The sequence below is a fragment of the Glycine max genome, chromosome 17 (genome assembly GCF_000004515.6).
Source record: "Glycine max cultivar Williams 82 chromosome 17, Glycine_max_v4.0, whole genome shotgun sequence".
NCBI lineage: Eukaryota > Viridiplantae > Streptophyta > Magnoliopsida > Fabales > Fabaceae > Glycine > Glycine max.
In genome coordinates this window covers 37261777-37278908 of record NC_038253.2, presented here as the reverse complement: position 1 = coordinate 37278908, position 17132 = coordinate 37261777, and the positions used below count along the sequence as shown (strand labels likewise).

The 17132-nt window shown below is 34.4% G+C and overlaps 1 protein-coding gene across 1 annotated transcript; it reads right to left on the bottom strand.

The window, feature by feature from the left end:
- Positions 1-14253: 14253 nt before the first annotated feature.
- On the bottom strand, positions 14254-15099 carry LOC100306141 (uncharacterized). Its single transcript, NM_001251283.3, is given in 1 exon segment — positions 14254-15099. A coding segment is annotated over 1 exon segment (531 nt). The 5' UTR covers positions 15002-15099; the 3' UTR covers positions 14254-14470.
- Between the last annotated feature and the right edge of the window lie 2033 nt (positions 15100-17132).

Sequence of the window (17132 nt, the reverse complement as noted above, 5' to 3'; positions counted from 1 at the left end):
TATTGCTTACGATAATTGTGACTTAAGTTTAATTTTCAAATTTTCCTTATTAATAGTAATATATTTTACTATAAATTCTCATTTGATGTAAATAAGAGTTGAAACATTGGATTTGTCAAAGAAAAAAAAAGTTAACACATTTGATCGAGATAAGTTTATTGCTCAGGATAATTGTGACTTAAATTTAATTTTCAATTTTTCCTTATTAATAGTAATAAATTTTACTATAAATTCTCATTGTGAGATTGATGATTTCCCCTAGTTTTGCAAAGGAGTATTCCTTTTCCTATTCTAAACTTTTTATCATAAAATTTAAGAAAAAAACTAGCTCGTCTGGTTATAATAGACAAAAAAATTACTTGTCCTTTGTTGTCTGTTTTTTTTTATTCAAAAAATTACTTATATAGTTTTAAACACTCAAATAAAAAAACGAGTAAACTTCCATTTTCATTCCTATAAAGTATGGACATTGACTATTTGATTTCTGAAATATTTTCAGAGATAAAATAATTCTTAAAAATTTCTTCCGTTAGGCATGTAGTCTTTCCGGAAATAATTTGCCAGTGACATGTAACTTTGAAGGACTACTTTAACTAAATACATAATTCTTTTGGGATAATGAAATAATGAATCTTGGTAACAAACAGTATAGGTCAGTTGTAGCTAACTATTTTAAATATACATTAATATACTTTTTTAGCTCACGCCAGAAGAAGAAACACAAAAGATTCATGAAATATAGGTTAAGAATGATAAAAAAGAAAAGTGAATGAAGAAAAAGAAAGGGTAGCAAAAGAAAAAGAGAAAAATATGGTAAAAGAGACAAAGAGGTATGTGATAAAGAAGTTTGAAGTTTTTTATGCTTAAAAGTTTCACATATTTGACCCCATTATATTCAAAATTTTAAAATAATTAATTTATAATTTTAAACGATAAGATTGAAATTATAAAATAGCTCCAATTTGACGGGGAAAACAACATCACCAGTCCACTTTACTTTTTATATATAGATAACTATTAATACAAAAAAATATATGTATTATTTGCTTAATAAAATAATTAAAAATATCAAATTTGCTTCCAAAAATTATATAACTGCAGAGAACCTTTCCTATATATTTTTATTAAATTATATTAATTACATGTTAGTTTTACAAGTTTTTTCTTTCATTTAAATTTGGAATTTTATTTTTTTCCCATTAACTAATTGTATTAATGAAATAGTAAATATATAATTTTTATAATAAAAATAAAAAAAAGAAAGATTTAATTATGTGACTGTTTTGTGCCATGGACAAAGAAACTTGAGTTGTATTTAAGTCAAAATCCCAAAATGACCCCAAGTGTCCTTGTATGTTGAATTTTTTGTTTTTAGTTTTCATATTATTGGTACAAAATATTTATTAGTTTTATTGATGATTAATGTTCGTTAGAAAATCTAATTGATCACTTTTAATGAGATTTTTTTTTCTTTCAATTACATTTTTTTTCATTCACGAGACTCAAACGTGAAATCTTACTTAAAATGATTGAATCCATTACCACTAGACCAATGACTAGTTATTGAATATTGACTTTGAAGTTCAAACTTTAATAACAATATATTGTAAAAGTGATAAATGCTAACATGACTTTGTTTCAATATATTTTCGTTATTACATGAATAAAATTTATATAAACCTCGTTATATTACATGAATCTTGAAACTTCCCACCCCAGGTAAACAAAACCTCTATTGTCCTAATCCCCAAGAAAAACAATGCCTCCACCATGAAAGACTTTAGACTTATCTCCCTGTGCAATGTCATTTATTATTTCCAAAGTCCTTACCAATAGACTTAAACCCATCATTCCCAAATGCATCTCCCAAGAACAATCGGACTATCCTAGATAATGTCCTTTTAGCCTCATAAGTCATCCACCATATATATGAGATGTAAGAATAAGCAGGAGAGATTGCACTCAAAATTGATATATCTAAAGCCTTTGACCGTGTTGAGTGGACTTATCTTTTGAGTGTCTTGAGGAAAATGAGCTTCCATGAAAAATGGATTTCTTGGTACATGTGTCTTCAATCTATTAATTTCTCTGTGGTGGTTAATGAGAATCTTATTGGCCATATTTCTCTAAGGAGAGGACTAAGACAGGATGACCCATTGGCACCTTATCTATTCATTTTGTGCATTGAGGATTTTTTTAGCTCTTCTTAAAAATAGTGAGGTGAGAGGAGATATCCATGGAATGAAGGTGTATAAAGGGACTCATCCCCTCTCACATCTCTTATTTGCTGATGATTGTTTTCTTTTTTGTAGGTCAGATGACAATGAGATTACCACTACAAAGGAGATCCTTGACAAGTATGGTGAGGTTTCAGGACAAACCATCAATTACCAGAAATCTGAAATTTTCTTCAACTTAAATATTCAACATCCACAAAGGCAAATCATCTCTTCTTTTTTGCATGTTTCTAAAACATTGGATCCAATAAATATTTGGGGCTTTCATCCATCATAGGCAAGAGGAAAAATGTTGTTTTTGGTTTTGTCAAAGACTGCATTTGGAACCGTATCAACCATCGGATGAGTAAGCATCTTTCTAAGGTAGGTAAAGAAATTCTTGTTAAATCAGTTGCACAGTCTATTCCTACTTTTTGCATGAGTGTCTATTTCCTCCCTTCTACACTTGAAGATGAACTACGGAGAGTTGAATTATTTTTGGTGGGGTTCAAACAATCAACAAAGAAAAAGCATTATCTGGCCCAGTTGGGATAAAATATCCGTGAGAAAAGAAAATGGAGGAATGAGATTTAAATGCATGCTTTTAATCTAGCCATGCTAGGGAAGCAAGGTTGGCGTTTGATGACCAACCAAGATACTATGATAGCAAAAGTTTTCAAAGCCAAATATTTTCCATCAGTGGATTTCTTGGAAGCTCAGTTAAGGCATAATCCAAGCTTCATATGACGTAGTATCCATGCTTCATGGGTAGTGGTGGAAGAAGGCTTGCAATGGAGAATTGGAGATGAAAATCCTATCAATGTTTAGACTCAACCTTGGCTCAAAAATTCAAAAAATCATTTCGTGACCTCCAATAGCAATAATAGGAACATGGACTTGCATGTTGGTAACCTTATTGATCATGATTTGCATGCGTGGAAGAACAATGAAGTGGCTACCAATTTCAATCAAATTGATGCTCAACAAATTCAATCCATTCCTTTTCTCAACTTAGAGGTTAGTGAAAAACTTATTTGGAAATTTACATCAAATGGTGATTATTATGTTTGTAGTGCCTATCATAACATAATGGAGAACATGTTGGAAAAATCCAACTTGAAAGCTAAAGGAAACTGGATGCTTTTATGGAAATTACGTGTTTATCACAATATCAAAGACTTCCTTTGAAGATTGCTATTGATGTGAACCTGACTAGGAGCGGATCGCTTGATACAGGCTACGGAGATTTTGAATGACGCCATTTCCGATGAAGGAAGATAAGTCAGGGTAGACGCCACTTCCGGTGAAGGAAGATAAGTCAGGGTAGACGCCACAAGGATTACCTTGATAAGTCTGATATTGGTTCAACAAGGAACCCAGAGAAAAACTCTCACCAAATTTTATCAAATGCCAAAAGTTTTTTTTTATTGAAAATAAAAACCAATACTTATAGTGTATCTGAACAAAAAGATAAAAATAGACATGGGCCTTCTAAACAGTTTGGGCCAAAATTACAATAAATAAAAAATTATTAATAAAAATAGAGCATATTTATTATGGGCCTTCAAATTAATCTGGGTCTTCAGCAACAATTAATAGTCTTGATAATGTCTCTGTCTCTGGGCCTTCATCCTTCTCCATTCGGGGGCTTTGTCCTTCTCCACTTGGGCCTTCATCCTTCTCCACTTGGGCCTTTAGCCTGTATTTGGCCAGTTTCAGGATTCTTATCATTCCCTCCTTCTTGGAAAACATTTGCCCTCAAATGTCCAGGATCATCACCGGGTTCAAGTACCACTTCCTTCCTTTTCTTGTTGGCTGGCTTGGCATAGCTTTCATTCTTCTTTGCAATTTGCAGCTTCACTTGGTCATACAATCTTTTCACATACTCAACTTTGGCCTGTGCATCCTTATGTTGAGTCTCTTGGGGGCTTGTTGTTGTAAGTTGGCCTGTTAGGCAATGAAGCTTCTGGAAGGAGATCAACTTGATGTTCTATGTTTCTTGAAGGTGGCAGTCCATGAGGAATCTCCTTGGGAAAGACATCTTTAAATTCCTGCAATAAGGGTTGAACACCAGGAGAAACATAAATAGTTAACTGATTAGAATTATCACTCTCTCTCTCTTGTGTATCACTCCATCTCTCAAGAGTATCACTCTTCCTTTTTCTATTCCTCTGTGGTGCCTCACTATTGTCTCTCTCTTGTTCTCTCCTTCTGATTTGGTCATCACACACTTCTCTAAGGGATAGAGGTTTAAGAATACTTTTATGGTCATGGTACTAGAAAGAAATCTTGTTGGTGAAGCCATCATGCACTGCTTTGGTGTCCTCTTCAATGTTGGCCCTTACTAGTGCCATCTCCATCTCCTTGTAGTACTCCTCAACAATCAAACTTCCTTGGGATAACCTCTGGAGTTTTTGTCGTGTGGTTCTACTATAGCTAGTTGGAGCATACCTCTTTCGCATAACCCTTCTCATCTCAGTCTATGTATCTATCTCCTGCCCTTCTTCTCTCTTCATCTCTCTTTGATTTTTCTTCCACCAAACAAGGGCATAGTCTGAGAATGTAGCTGCTGCTAACTTCACCTTCTGCTCTTCTGGATAATCATTGTAGGAGAATGTATGCTGAATCTTTATCTCCCAGGTAAGGTAGGCGTCTGGGTCACTCCTGCCTTTAAAAGAGGATACATTGAGTTTTACTCCCTCAATTCTGTCTTGCCCCTCTATTCGGTTCGATCCATCATTGACCCTTCTGTTGCCACCATAAGGTCTCCCAGCATTTGGATTCATTTGGTGCTCTAGTCCTTCTATTCGCCTGTAGAGCTTTTCATTGTTACGTTTCAACAAACGTTGCATTTGTGTGGTCATCGCGTCCAGTAATAAGCGCTGAAATCCGTCCAGTTGATGATATACACCACCATTGTCACCTGCTCCTGCCATGATTAAGGAACAAAGAAATTTGCAGTAAATTAAAAAAAGATTCTGGACCTCACCATACTCTACTCATGCGTTTCTTTCTTTGATGGTAGTTCACTCGTGTTTGATGCTCTCAATATAGGCTTTTGTGTGATGTTTTCACTCTTGCCTTTTACCACTCATGTTCCCTCTTAAGTTCCTGGATAGACCAAATTAGACACACAAGGTAATATAAAATAAAAGGAAAGACAATATAATTATCACAGACTGAGTAACAGATTTGATTTGGGATAACAACTTGGACTTGATTTGGATAGCAGATTGGATTGGATTTGATTTGGATAAAAGATTAGATTTGATTTGGATAATATATTAGATTTGATTTGGATAATAGATTAGATTTAATTTGGATAACAGATATGATAACAAATAAGATAACATATAGGATAACAGATAAGATAACAGATCTGACTAGTAAACTTCAAATGCTCAGAACTTTTGCTACGGTTGTGCGTTTGAGGCCCACTATATATCAAAACGCTCAGAATTCAAAGGAGAATCCAGATAAGGGGATTTGGTACACGATTTTCAGCCAAAAAAAGCCTCTAGCTGCCTCAATTTCGTGTTCAAAGATCAAACACCCACTTTCTTTCTTTCTTTCTTTTCTTTTCTTTTTTAAATTTCTGCAACTTTTTTTTTATACTTGAAACAGAACTCAAACAGATTTTTTTTTGACACAAAGTCTGAAAGACACAAGAAATAAGAACAAGAACAAAAAACGTGACAAGAACAAGAACAAGAACAAGAACAAAACAAAGACACAAACAAGAATGCAACAAGACACAAACAAGAAAACAAATAACAGAACAAGGACAAAACACGAACCAGGAAAAATTACAAAGAAAAATAATAGGATAGGATAGAACCTGTATCAAGAGCCGAAGCTCTGATACCAGATGATGTGAACCTAACTAGGAGCGGATCGCTTGATACAGACTACGGAGGTTTTGAATGACGCCACTTCCGATGAAGGAAGATAAGTTAGGGTAAACACCACTTCCGGTGAAGGAAGATAAGTCAGGGTAGATGCCATAAGGATTACCTTGATAAGTCTGATATTGGTTCAACAAGGAACCCAGAGAAAAGCTCTCACCAAATTTTATCAAATGCCAAAAGTTTTTTTTATTGAAAATAAAAACCAGTACTTATAGTGTATCTAAAAAAAAAAGATAAAAATAGGCATGGGTCTTCTAAACAGTTTGGGCCAAAATTACAATAAATAAAAATTATTAATAAAAATAGAACATATTTAGTATGGGCCTTCAGCAACAATTAATAGTCTTGATAATGTCTCTACCTCTGGGTCTTCATCCTTCTCCACTTGGGCCTTTAGCCTGTATTTGGCCAGTTTCAGGATTCTCATCAGCTATGAGGTTGCCTTCTCATCTTATTTAATCTTCGCAAGAGACATGCCCTTTGTGTTTGTGTTTGTGTGTTATGTGAAGCAAATATAGAGAATGAATGACATCTTTCCTTGAGTTGTGATAGGACAACAACAAATCTATGGCACTTGATTGATAATTGTTGGACCATCGCGGATAACTTCCAAGACTTCATGTTTCAGTTACTGCAGGATTCCAACCAGCCAATAAGATCTCGCATAGGGGTAGTCCTTTGGTGTATTTGGAAGGCAAGGAATACAAAGCTTTGGGAGGAAACTTCAACACCACCTACTGTTGCCTTCAACAATGCATAGCAGCATTACACATGATGGAAAAATATAAATTTGCTAGCCAAACCACACACGCAAGCTCCACCTAGCCATAATGATATAAGGTGGATTCCTCCTCTGAATGATTTCATAACCCACAACATTGATGTTGCTTTATTTGAAGAAACCAAAACCTTTGGCATTGGATTTTGTTTGAGGGAAAACTATGGTCACTTCATCAAAGCTGAATCATCCATGGTTTTCCAACCCCTAGAGATGTTAAAGCTTGGGCCCTCCTCAATGCCATCCTCTAACTGTAGAACCTATAGATCACAAATGTCATCATAGAATTGGATTGCAAAATCGTTGCAGATAATTTTAACTCTTGTACTATAGGCAGTTCTAATTTTCATGTAATTATGGATAAGTGTAGGCAACAATTTTCTTCTTTTATCAACTCTAGAGTGAGTTTTGTATAAAGGAAAGCTAATCTTGTCGCTCATAACTTAACTAGGGCTTCAAGATTTTACTCTTCCTCCCATGAGTTTCATTACATCCCCTCATGTATTATTTCAAACATTTTGAATGAAATGATATAACTATGATTTCTTTAAAAAAGTTGATTTCTTTTTTCAATTTAGTAGATTTCTGTAGAGTTTCAAGCCAAAAGATAAGGTGCCTGCACATTGAGAATTAAATTTTTATCACTAAGGTTTAGGTGGCTTAAATGCAAAGTGAAAGATTGCATTTTACTAGATGACCTTAGTTGAATGAATGCATTGGAAATTATTTTTTGTTTCAACTTCCAAGAGAGCTTATTTATTATAGTTGGTGACAATCTTCACTATAAATTGAGAAGAGAATTAGTGGAGAAACACAACATATGAAGAGAGAGTGTGTGAGAAGAAAGATTGTGAAACAAAGTCACTTTATTGAGAGAAAAATGTCTTTGTGTGAGAGTGTTATCATTTATTGTAACCATTGAGTGGGGTACTCGGGTTTGTAGAGTGATATACTATTTGGGGTGGGTTACAATCTTGTAATCATTTTTGTGATAGTGAAATACTTTTTGAGTCGGTTCCGTGGATGTAGGCACGAGGTGCCCAACCATGTTATATTCTTGTGTTTGTTATTATTTTTCTTATAGTGTAATCTTTGTGTGTTCTTACAATCCTTTGTGAGTTTGAATAATTTTGTTTGTGGGAGCATTGATTACCCAACAGTGGTATAAGAGCTATGGTTGGGAACACACAAAGGTTTGAGATACCGTTGTTTGATGGAAAAATAAATTTTATGATTTGGCAAAAGACTATTCAAGATCTTTTGGTGCAACAAGGTCAAGATAAGGCGTCAGAAGATGAAAGGCCGACTTCTATAAATGAAACCGAGTGGACTAAGATCCAAAAGAGGGTTGTGAGCATGATTCAGTTAGCCCTTGCTCCCGAGATAAAACACAATGTGTTAAAGGAGACAACACCAAAGGCCTTGTTGGAGAAGCTCGAGAATATCTATGCACCAAAGTCGCTAACTGTTAGTCGTTATTCATGAATTAGTTTGATATTGAATATTTGCAAGGAAATAACGCTTTACCTCCAATTTATGGTTCTTTTTGTAGGAATTGTACATATTTTTATGTTTAATGTGATTTTATAAAATAGATACTCTCATTCTGTGAATAAATGTTGAATTCGACTCAGTCTCAGGCCAAAGAAGAGAAGGTTCAAGTAGCTGATGACTCGCTTAGCGAGGTAGATCCGCTCAGCAAGTGACATTTGCTTAGCGAGGCATACAACTCGCTTAGCAGGTTGGGAAACCCTAGAAGAGGATAGGTCAGAGATGTGCTCTCCCAGCACGTAGCCAGCCCGCCCAGCGAAGACGTTGTCTCCTCTCGCACTTAGCGCGCCCAGTCTCGCTAAGCCAAAATCCACTTACTCTCGCTTAGCGAGCTAGTCTTGCTAAGCGAGCCTTCGAAAGCTGAAAGGTCCAAGAGTCTTTATAACACTGAGGTTGGCAGAATTTAAAGGGAGAGCGCATATTTTGAAGAACAGAAGACAGAAAAGAGAGCAACAGAGAAAGCTTAGGTTAAAAGGAGTGAAGTTTAGGGTTTAGAGGTTGTAGGAGACATCCTCAACCATCTTTTGCCATTTTCTTTCGCTCAAAACTATTCCTTCCTTGTATTGTGAGATTGCATTGCTTGTAATGGAAGGCTAAGCCTCTTTGTTGGGGAGTTCTTCTGAAAACCTTGATGTAACATTCTTTCACTATCTATTTAATGTTATTTTTATGTGTTCATTACTTATATCTATGCTTATTTTACATGCTTGTGGCTATCACCCATTTGTATGTATAGTTAGGATTTTTAGCATTGGGAAATGCTTTAAAGCCTTAGAACTTGATAGAGCAAGCTAGAAATCTGTATGTCTAGGAATGGAGTGCAATGATCTAGTCCATATTATGTTGTAGGTTTAATATAACTCTTTTAGACTAAGTTTGTAGAGGGATCAAGGATGAAGTTTAAAGAGAGTTAGGCTCATTCACTAGAGGGATTTTGGTTTGAGTAGTTCTCAGCATAAGAACACTAGGATAACGTTAAATAGAGAAAAATACATATTAAACATCAAGAGAAATTCAGTAGAATGACCCAACGCTTTTTACTTGATAGTTTTCACCTTCATAATTTTAGATATTTAGTTTATGTTCAAATAGATTTTAGTACAAAATCCAACTTGATATTTACATTGCTTTTAATCCATACAAATGTTTGCATACTGAATGTACAATGTCTGAGTGAAACAAATTCCCTGAAGATATGATACTCAGTCTTACCGTTTTATAATACTTGTGCAAATCGATATACTTGCCAACCACCAAACACTAACCAATCGCCTCTGTTTGAAGATGGAGTTGTATCAACTCAAAATGGAGATGGGAGGAGATTTCCATGACCACATCAAGAAGTTCAATCAGTTAGTAAGTCAACTGTTGAATGCAAATGATAAACTCTCTGATGAGGAGCAGGCGCTGTTGTTGTTGGCCTCACTACCAAGGTCCTTCAAAGCTTTGGTCCAAACGTTACTTGTGGGAAGATCAACTTTGAATTTGGATGAGGTGACTATCGCTCTTAGAGAAAATGAAAGAATCATGAGAACTTAAAATGTTGATGATGAACATAATTCAATAGCTATGGTGGAGTCTGAGCGGGGGAGAAATCATTCAAGGAGACATGATGAGCCAAGAGAAAGATCAAAATCGCAATCGCGTCCGCAACGAGATATGAGTAACATACAATGTTACTATTGCAGTGAGAATGGTCATATGCAAGTGAGGTGCAAAAAAATAATGGAGGACTTGAAGAAATTAAAAGATATGAACAAAGATGGCGCCAACTCCCAAGCTAATGTAGTAAAAAGTATGGAAGATGGAGATGATGTGTTTTTGGCAAAAAATAACGAGGTTGCTAAAACAATATGGGCGATGGATTCTGCTGCCTCAAAACACATTTGTAGAGATCGAGAGATGTTTGATATTTTTAAAACTAATGGAGAATTCAACCATTTCAAGTTAGGGAATGGTGAAAAAATGAAGGTTGAAGGCATAGGGAGCGTGAGGATGAAGCTCCATGATGTTGTTATTCGAACTTTCTCAAATATGGGGTTTGTACCTTCTGCTATTGTCAATGTGATTTTTGATGCAATCCTACCCCCCAAGGGCATTGGATAGAAGACTCCAAGATGATTGAGCCAGAGATGCAAGAGAAGACCCTAGGATTCTCATGAGCCTTAGGGTAGATTTCGGGCCTATAGGTTAAGTATGAGCCCACTTATCTTTATACATATTAGATTAAGGTTTCATTATTTTTTAGCCTTGTATTTAGGACTCCATAATGTTGGTAGGGCACCCTAGAAATGTAGCATTTTTCAGCCCTTGTATTTTAGGGCACCTAGACTAGTTTTTGTATTAGGGGTAGTTTTATAATTTCACATGCATTAAGTGAATATTTGATGTGCGTGTTGGAAAATAAATTTAATTGAATTGAGAGAAGTCCAATCCAATTAAATTTTAGAGGGGGAGGTGAGCATTTACTTGCTACACCCCATTGTCACATCATATAATCACACTTTGTGTATGTCCTTCATGCTTTACATGCCTCATGACACATAAGCACACTTAGTGGAGAATCTTGGACTTGATCTTGGATTAGTGGGTTGAACCATAGTTAAAATTCACTAATCATAATTAGTGAAATTTTGGCTCCAAAATTTGGCTCCACAAATTCAATTTCAAATTCAAGTGAAATTTGAATAGAAATTCAAATTTCACTCCAATTTTGTGTGACACTTAGGCTATAAATAGAGGTCATGTGTGTGCATTTTTTTCAACTTTGATCATTTGAGAATTACACTTCAAATTTCAGATCTCATTTGTGGCACAAAATTTCGTGTTCCTTCTCTCCTTCTCCCTCCATCATTTTCTCCTACTTCCAAGCTTTTATCCATGGCTTCCTATGGTGGTGAGCTTGTTCTTGACTCATCTTCTCCTTAAAGTGGCATCTCCAATCATCTTTCTTCCTTTTCCATTCCGCTGCCATTGATCTTCAAGAAGCAAAGGACTCCATTGATGAAGAAGATCCAAGGCCTACAAGCTCCACATGGAGTTACATCAATTTCTATAGGGGAGATGACATCACAAGGGTACAAATATGTTGGTTCAAAGTGGGGATGCAAAGTGTATAAAGGGAAACGCTTGGTGTTGCATGGACAGAGAAATAAAGGTAACCTTTGCTATTTGGATGGTCAAGTTTTGAAGAGGAACCATGATAGCAAAGTGAAGAAGAAAGTGAAGTTTTCTAATATTGTGGAAGTGTTGGGAGATACTTTCATTGGAAGGGGAGTTTGTTCACTCTCAAATTAATTGAAGGATATTTCTATTTTGGCTTGAGGGGGAGAATTGCAGAGTTTCAAGTCAAAAGATAAGGTGCATGCACACTGGGAATTGAATTTTTATCACTAAGGTTTAGGTGGCTTAAATACAAAGTGAAAGATTGCATTTTACTAGATGAACCTTTGTTGAATGGATGCATTGGAAGTTGTTTTTGTTTCAACTTCCAAGAGAGCTTATTTATTATAGTTGGGGACAATCTTCACTATAAATAGAAAAGAGAATTAGTGGAGAAACACAACACATGAAGAGAGAATGTGTGAGAAGAGAGATTGTGAAACAAAGTCACTTTATTTGAGAGAAATTAAAGTGTCTTTGTGTAAGAGTGTTATCATTTCTTGTAACCATTAAGTAGGGTACTCGGATTTATAGAGTGATACACTATTTGGGATAGGTTACAAATCTTGTAATCATTTTTGTGATAGTGAAATTTGAGTCGGTTCCGTGGATGTAAGCAAAATGTGCAGAACCACGTTAAATTCTTGTGTTTGTTATTTTTTTTTATGATGTAATCATTGTGTGTGGTCTCACAATCCTTTGTGCATGTGGGTAATTTTGTTTGTGGGAACATTGATTACCCAACAATTTCATTCACTATTTTATGATATTAATGCAATTTTATCTAATAATAAAGAATGTCTTGAAAAAATAAGTATGCTAACTTATAAAACAAATAATGGTGTGAATTAAGGATAATGTTCTATTATCATTTTAAATAAGATTTCTCTAGTTCGGTTGTGTGGATATAAACTACCACCTTTGCAATTGAGATATTTCTAGGTAATTTAATCACTACGATATTTTTCATCTACCAAAATGTCTCAAAATTGAGTTAAGTGAAAAGGACATTATGTTAAAATAAGCCACAATTTTTTAAAGTGTGATGGGTGTTGCTTATTGTATAGGTAACAGTTTTGTCAATATAAGACAACGATAATAATTAAAATAAAAATCGTTGACTTTGATATTAATGTACTTATATAACCATGGTTTTTAAAGAAATTTTTTTCCCACTTCTAACAAGAATATTTGATATTACAAGTAGTCTAAGTGGAAAGTCATCAATAATTGTTAATTTTCGACAGTTAATTGATAACCTAAATCTGGTTTTGAAAATAAGTCAGAAAAAAAATGATAACTAGAGTGAAGCTACTGTAAAGTTAGTTCACACCAAAAAACTAAGTTATTAACCGACAACTGTAAACTGACATCTAACAGTTATCAATGTTCAAGTTTGTCAATAATAACTATATTAAATTTCTCTTAGCTAGCCTTTATCAATGGTTTGGTCATAGGTAATTGCTATTTTTTAAAAAAGAATTTAAAAATATTTTTTATTTATTTTAATTGTAAAGAATTTTTATTTTAGATTATGTTAACTTTTATATATATATATACACAAAAAAAAACAAAAACATTTCTTGTTATATATTACCTGACATGTTCATATTATACGTATATTTTCTTGTTGATTCAATTAAAAAAAATTAAATAATAAAACAAGGTAGAAAATATTACTTTCAAGAAACAAATTCTTTCAACTGGAATTTCAAGAAATTGATCAAAAAGTAAAAAAAAAAAAAAAAAACAGTAACAATTAATTATTTGAATGCGCCTTTGGTAATTGGTATGGTTGCCTGACAAGACAAGCATACTTTTCCATCGTGAATTGAGTGCCAAGTCCATGTTGGGGGGAATATATTGCCTCCAAACTCAACGTGAAAAATTCGAGTACAAGTGACCCACAAGATGCGAATTCTGGCTTTCCTTAGATTGAAAGGAAACTCACCTACTTTCTAAAGTAAGTATGAAGTAATTGTTCGTTTGGATTGACAGAGGAACTCAAATTTACAGTAACTAGGCTACGAGAAAAAATAGAAGTAACTCAATTGCTTTGCCTACAATGTAAAAAATCTGAATTGATTTAGGCAAAAGTGAGATAAAAATCAAACATGTTATAATTAATCTTAGGTTGTGTTTGAATTAAAGTAGATAAAATACATAGGTAAATCAATGTACAATTACCATTATTTCTAATGCATAAAATGAAGATGGAAGAATTTGTTACTTGAAAACAAAATTCTTTATTTAACTCAATAATATGTGTTGGTATGTCAGAAATCTCAGAATCGTAGCCTCCAGATATTATTCACTTTGACATTGGTATGAACTTCACAAATTTATCCTTAATCACTATTCTTAAGTGATGTGGGAGTATTTTGATGTACTGAAATATCTCTCAAGGATATATTCTGTGCGAATAAATCTCAGATTTTTTTTTTCTTCACAAACTCAATATATTACTAAAAAGAATTATACATCTAAACCCATTTGGTAATATACGCACTATAAATTAATTATTGTTTTTCTAATAACTGATAGTATTATTTATTTTATTTTCTAAAGAATTGTTGATTTTGCAAGAGTGGAATTAGTTAAAAAAGAAAAGTAAAAAAAAAAAAAACCCAATGGAAGAAAGAGTTATATATTGAAGGAAAAAATAAACAAAATTGGAATTTCATTCTACCAGTCCCCTTTCTCAAATCTGGACCACTACTACAAAACCTTAATTCCCAATTAACAGGTGAAACAAAATCTTAGATTGGTGACTGCATACCAATTGAGAAGAAAAGAGAATGTGATCTGCTGTTGAAATTCGAACTGGTAGACAAAATCCTGCTGGAGATCGAAACTCATAAATTTTCACTATGTTGATCATGTCGAGCACTTCCACTTTCATGTGTAGCATTCAAAACAACATGGTCGTCCACAGTTTCTTTGTAGGAGTTGTTGGAATCCTCGGAATTTCCTAGGTGTTTTTTGTGATCGAAATTGCTACAACAACCAAAGGAGGATGAAGGGGTGGCCAAGAAGGTTGGGTTGTGATCCCCGGCCATGATGACTAGGATCTTCTCCTCGTACACCTTAGGCTGTTCCTTCTTTTCAGAATCATCATCACCCTCTTTCACCACGTTGTTGTTGTTATTGTTATTACTCTCTTGTGTGAGCCTCCAATAGGAGCAAGCGAGCATCAACAGTGCCAAGGCTATGAGAGCCATAATGGCAGCGAGGCCTCCGAAGAGGTAGGGCACTGGAGAGTGCCATGCAGAAGGAACAGAGGTTTTGTTCGTCATCGTTGTCATTGTTGTCACCACCACCACTGTAGAACTTGTTGGTGCTAATGTATTGGTTGTGGTTGTTGGAGGAATAGGAATGCTTCTCATTCTGCGCGCTAGTTTGGTTTTTTCTCAATTTTGTGTTTTTTCTTTTACTTAATTGGTGGACAAGAAGAGAAGATATGGTGAAGGATTTGTGTGGGCTTGAAAGAGAAACATGGGCGAAGAGGGTATTTATAGTGGCAAACAAACCACTCAGACCAAGATATTAAAAAACAGATAGAAACAGTGTTTAATGCTGAGGTTTAGTGTTTACACTGCGTGTCTAATTAGAATTTTGTGTATGTAATGTGTATCTCGTTTTATGCCAATCAAATTGAGTGCGGTTTTGTACGCTTTTTTTTAAGGAAAAAAAACTACGATTACTTTACATTCTTTCTAGTTTTTAATTTTTTATTAGGAGTGGTAACAAGTTAAGTTGGATAAGGTTTATAGCATATTTAGATTTTTTTAAAGCGGCATATTTATCTTTAAATTTATGAATATTAATTGATTGGGATGGTTTAAGTTTTCAATATTCAATTTAAGTCGAACTTACCCGATCCATTCATGTATTTGATCAGGTCAAGTTATTGGGTGAATTAATTACATACTTAAAAAGAGGGGGAAATATAATTATAATTATAATTACAATTAAAAAATAGGAAGAAAAAAGAAATTATAATTATAACTAAAATAAAAAAGAGAGTTTATTAATAGTTTTATAAGTCAAAATTATAGACTTGCATAAGATAAAAGTTAAAAAAAAATTGTAAAATGGTATGAGGTCGATTAGCCCCATGTGCATAAATCTGATACTCAAAATGATATAATCGGGTATATGTAATCTTGAAATTTGAACAAACCTCTATTTTCTCTTTCGAATTGGTTTTGAGTTAATTGAGTTATTAGGTGTATTGTCTGGGATACACAAATTGATGTGACGCTAGAATGTTACGTCAGTCCCATGTGTTCCATAGCACATGCACATCTTCTTTAGTAGACATGGTAACGGGGCTCGAATCTGTGGGACCCGTCCCGAACCCGCCCCGAGGAAAATTTGAGTTGACCGGGGTAAGGGTCAAGTTTTTCCCGATAACCAAATTCGGATTCGGAGTCGGGGATGAGATTCTCAATACCTGTCCCGAACCCGTCCCCGAACCCGCCCCGCTAATAATTAATATATATAAGACATTGAAATATGAACTATTAGATTGAATTTTATGTTAATGTTGGATTGAATTTTGTGTTTTATTTAAAATTATATTTTTTATTTTATGAAAAATTATATTTTTCAATAAAATTTTATAAAACTGTCGGGGGCGGGACAGGGCGGGGAAAACCCGACCCTCGTCTGGGACGGGGATGGGTGTAAATATACACCCCCGTCGATTTTGGGGGTGGGGTAAACAAAACCCGACCCCGACCCACCCCGTTGCCATGCCTATTCCTTAACAGTCGGGCTATTAGGCCCCAGTCGAGCTATAGGGCCAACATGTTGTTAACAAATATCTATATATTTGAATCTTAGTGATAATGTTATTATTTCTTTATCAAGTTACAGGTACTTACTTATCTACTAGTAATGAATTATCTATAATAAATGGATTATCTATAATCCATTGGATAATCTATAAGTGATGAATTATCTATTAACTATTATTTACAAGCTATGATTTTTCTACTATATATTATTTACAAGTTAGGAATTATCTAGAGTTGTTACATCACTGTAATAACTCTCTTACAATCAAGGACTCGAAACTCCTATCTCACGTTATAAAGATCAGATCTTATTTCACCCTTTTCAATTTCATACTCAACTCATTCATGTACTTATTTGAGTGTCAGAGTTATTTATTTTGCATGTCCCCTCTTAGTTCTTCCAATGAAGGATACATGTAGTTCGACGTGTGAGATCGTGAAGCTTATCTTGACTATGTGGAGTCCATCTTGACTACGTCGACTTTGACATCGGTCATCTCCAAATTTCGGTAAGATCCCCATTTAGTTCTCCCAATGAAGGGTGACGTGTTAGATCATGGAGCTCATCTTAACTACGTCGATTTTGACGTCAGTCAGTTTCATATTTCGATAAATACACCATGTTAATTTGAGAAAAAAAATATTTATTTTATTAAAAAAAAAACTTAAACAAACGCCCAGAGTCTAGTTTTTAAAACTTAGGCGACATCAAACC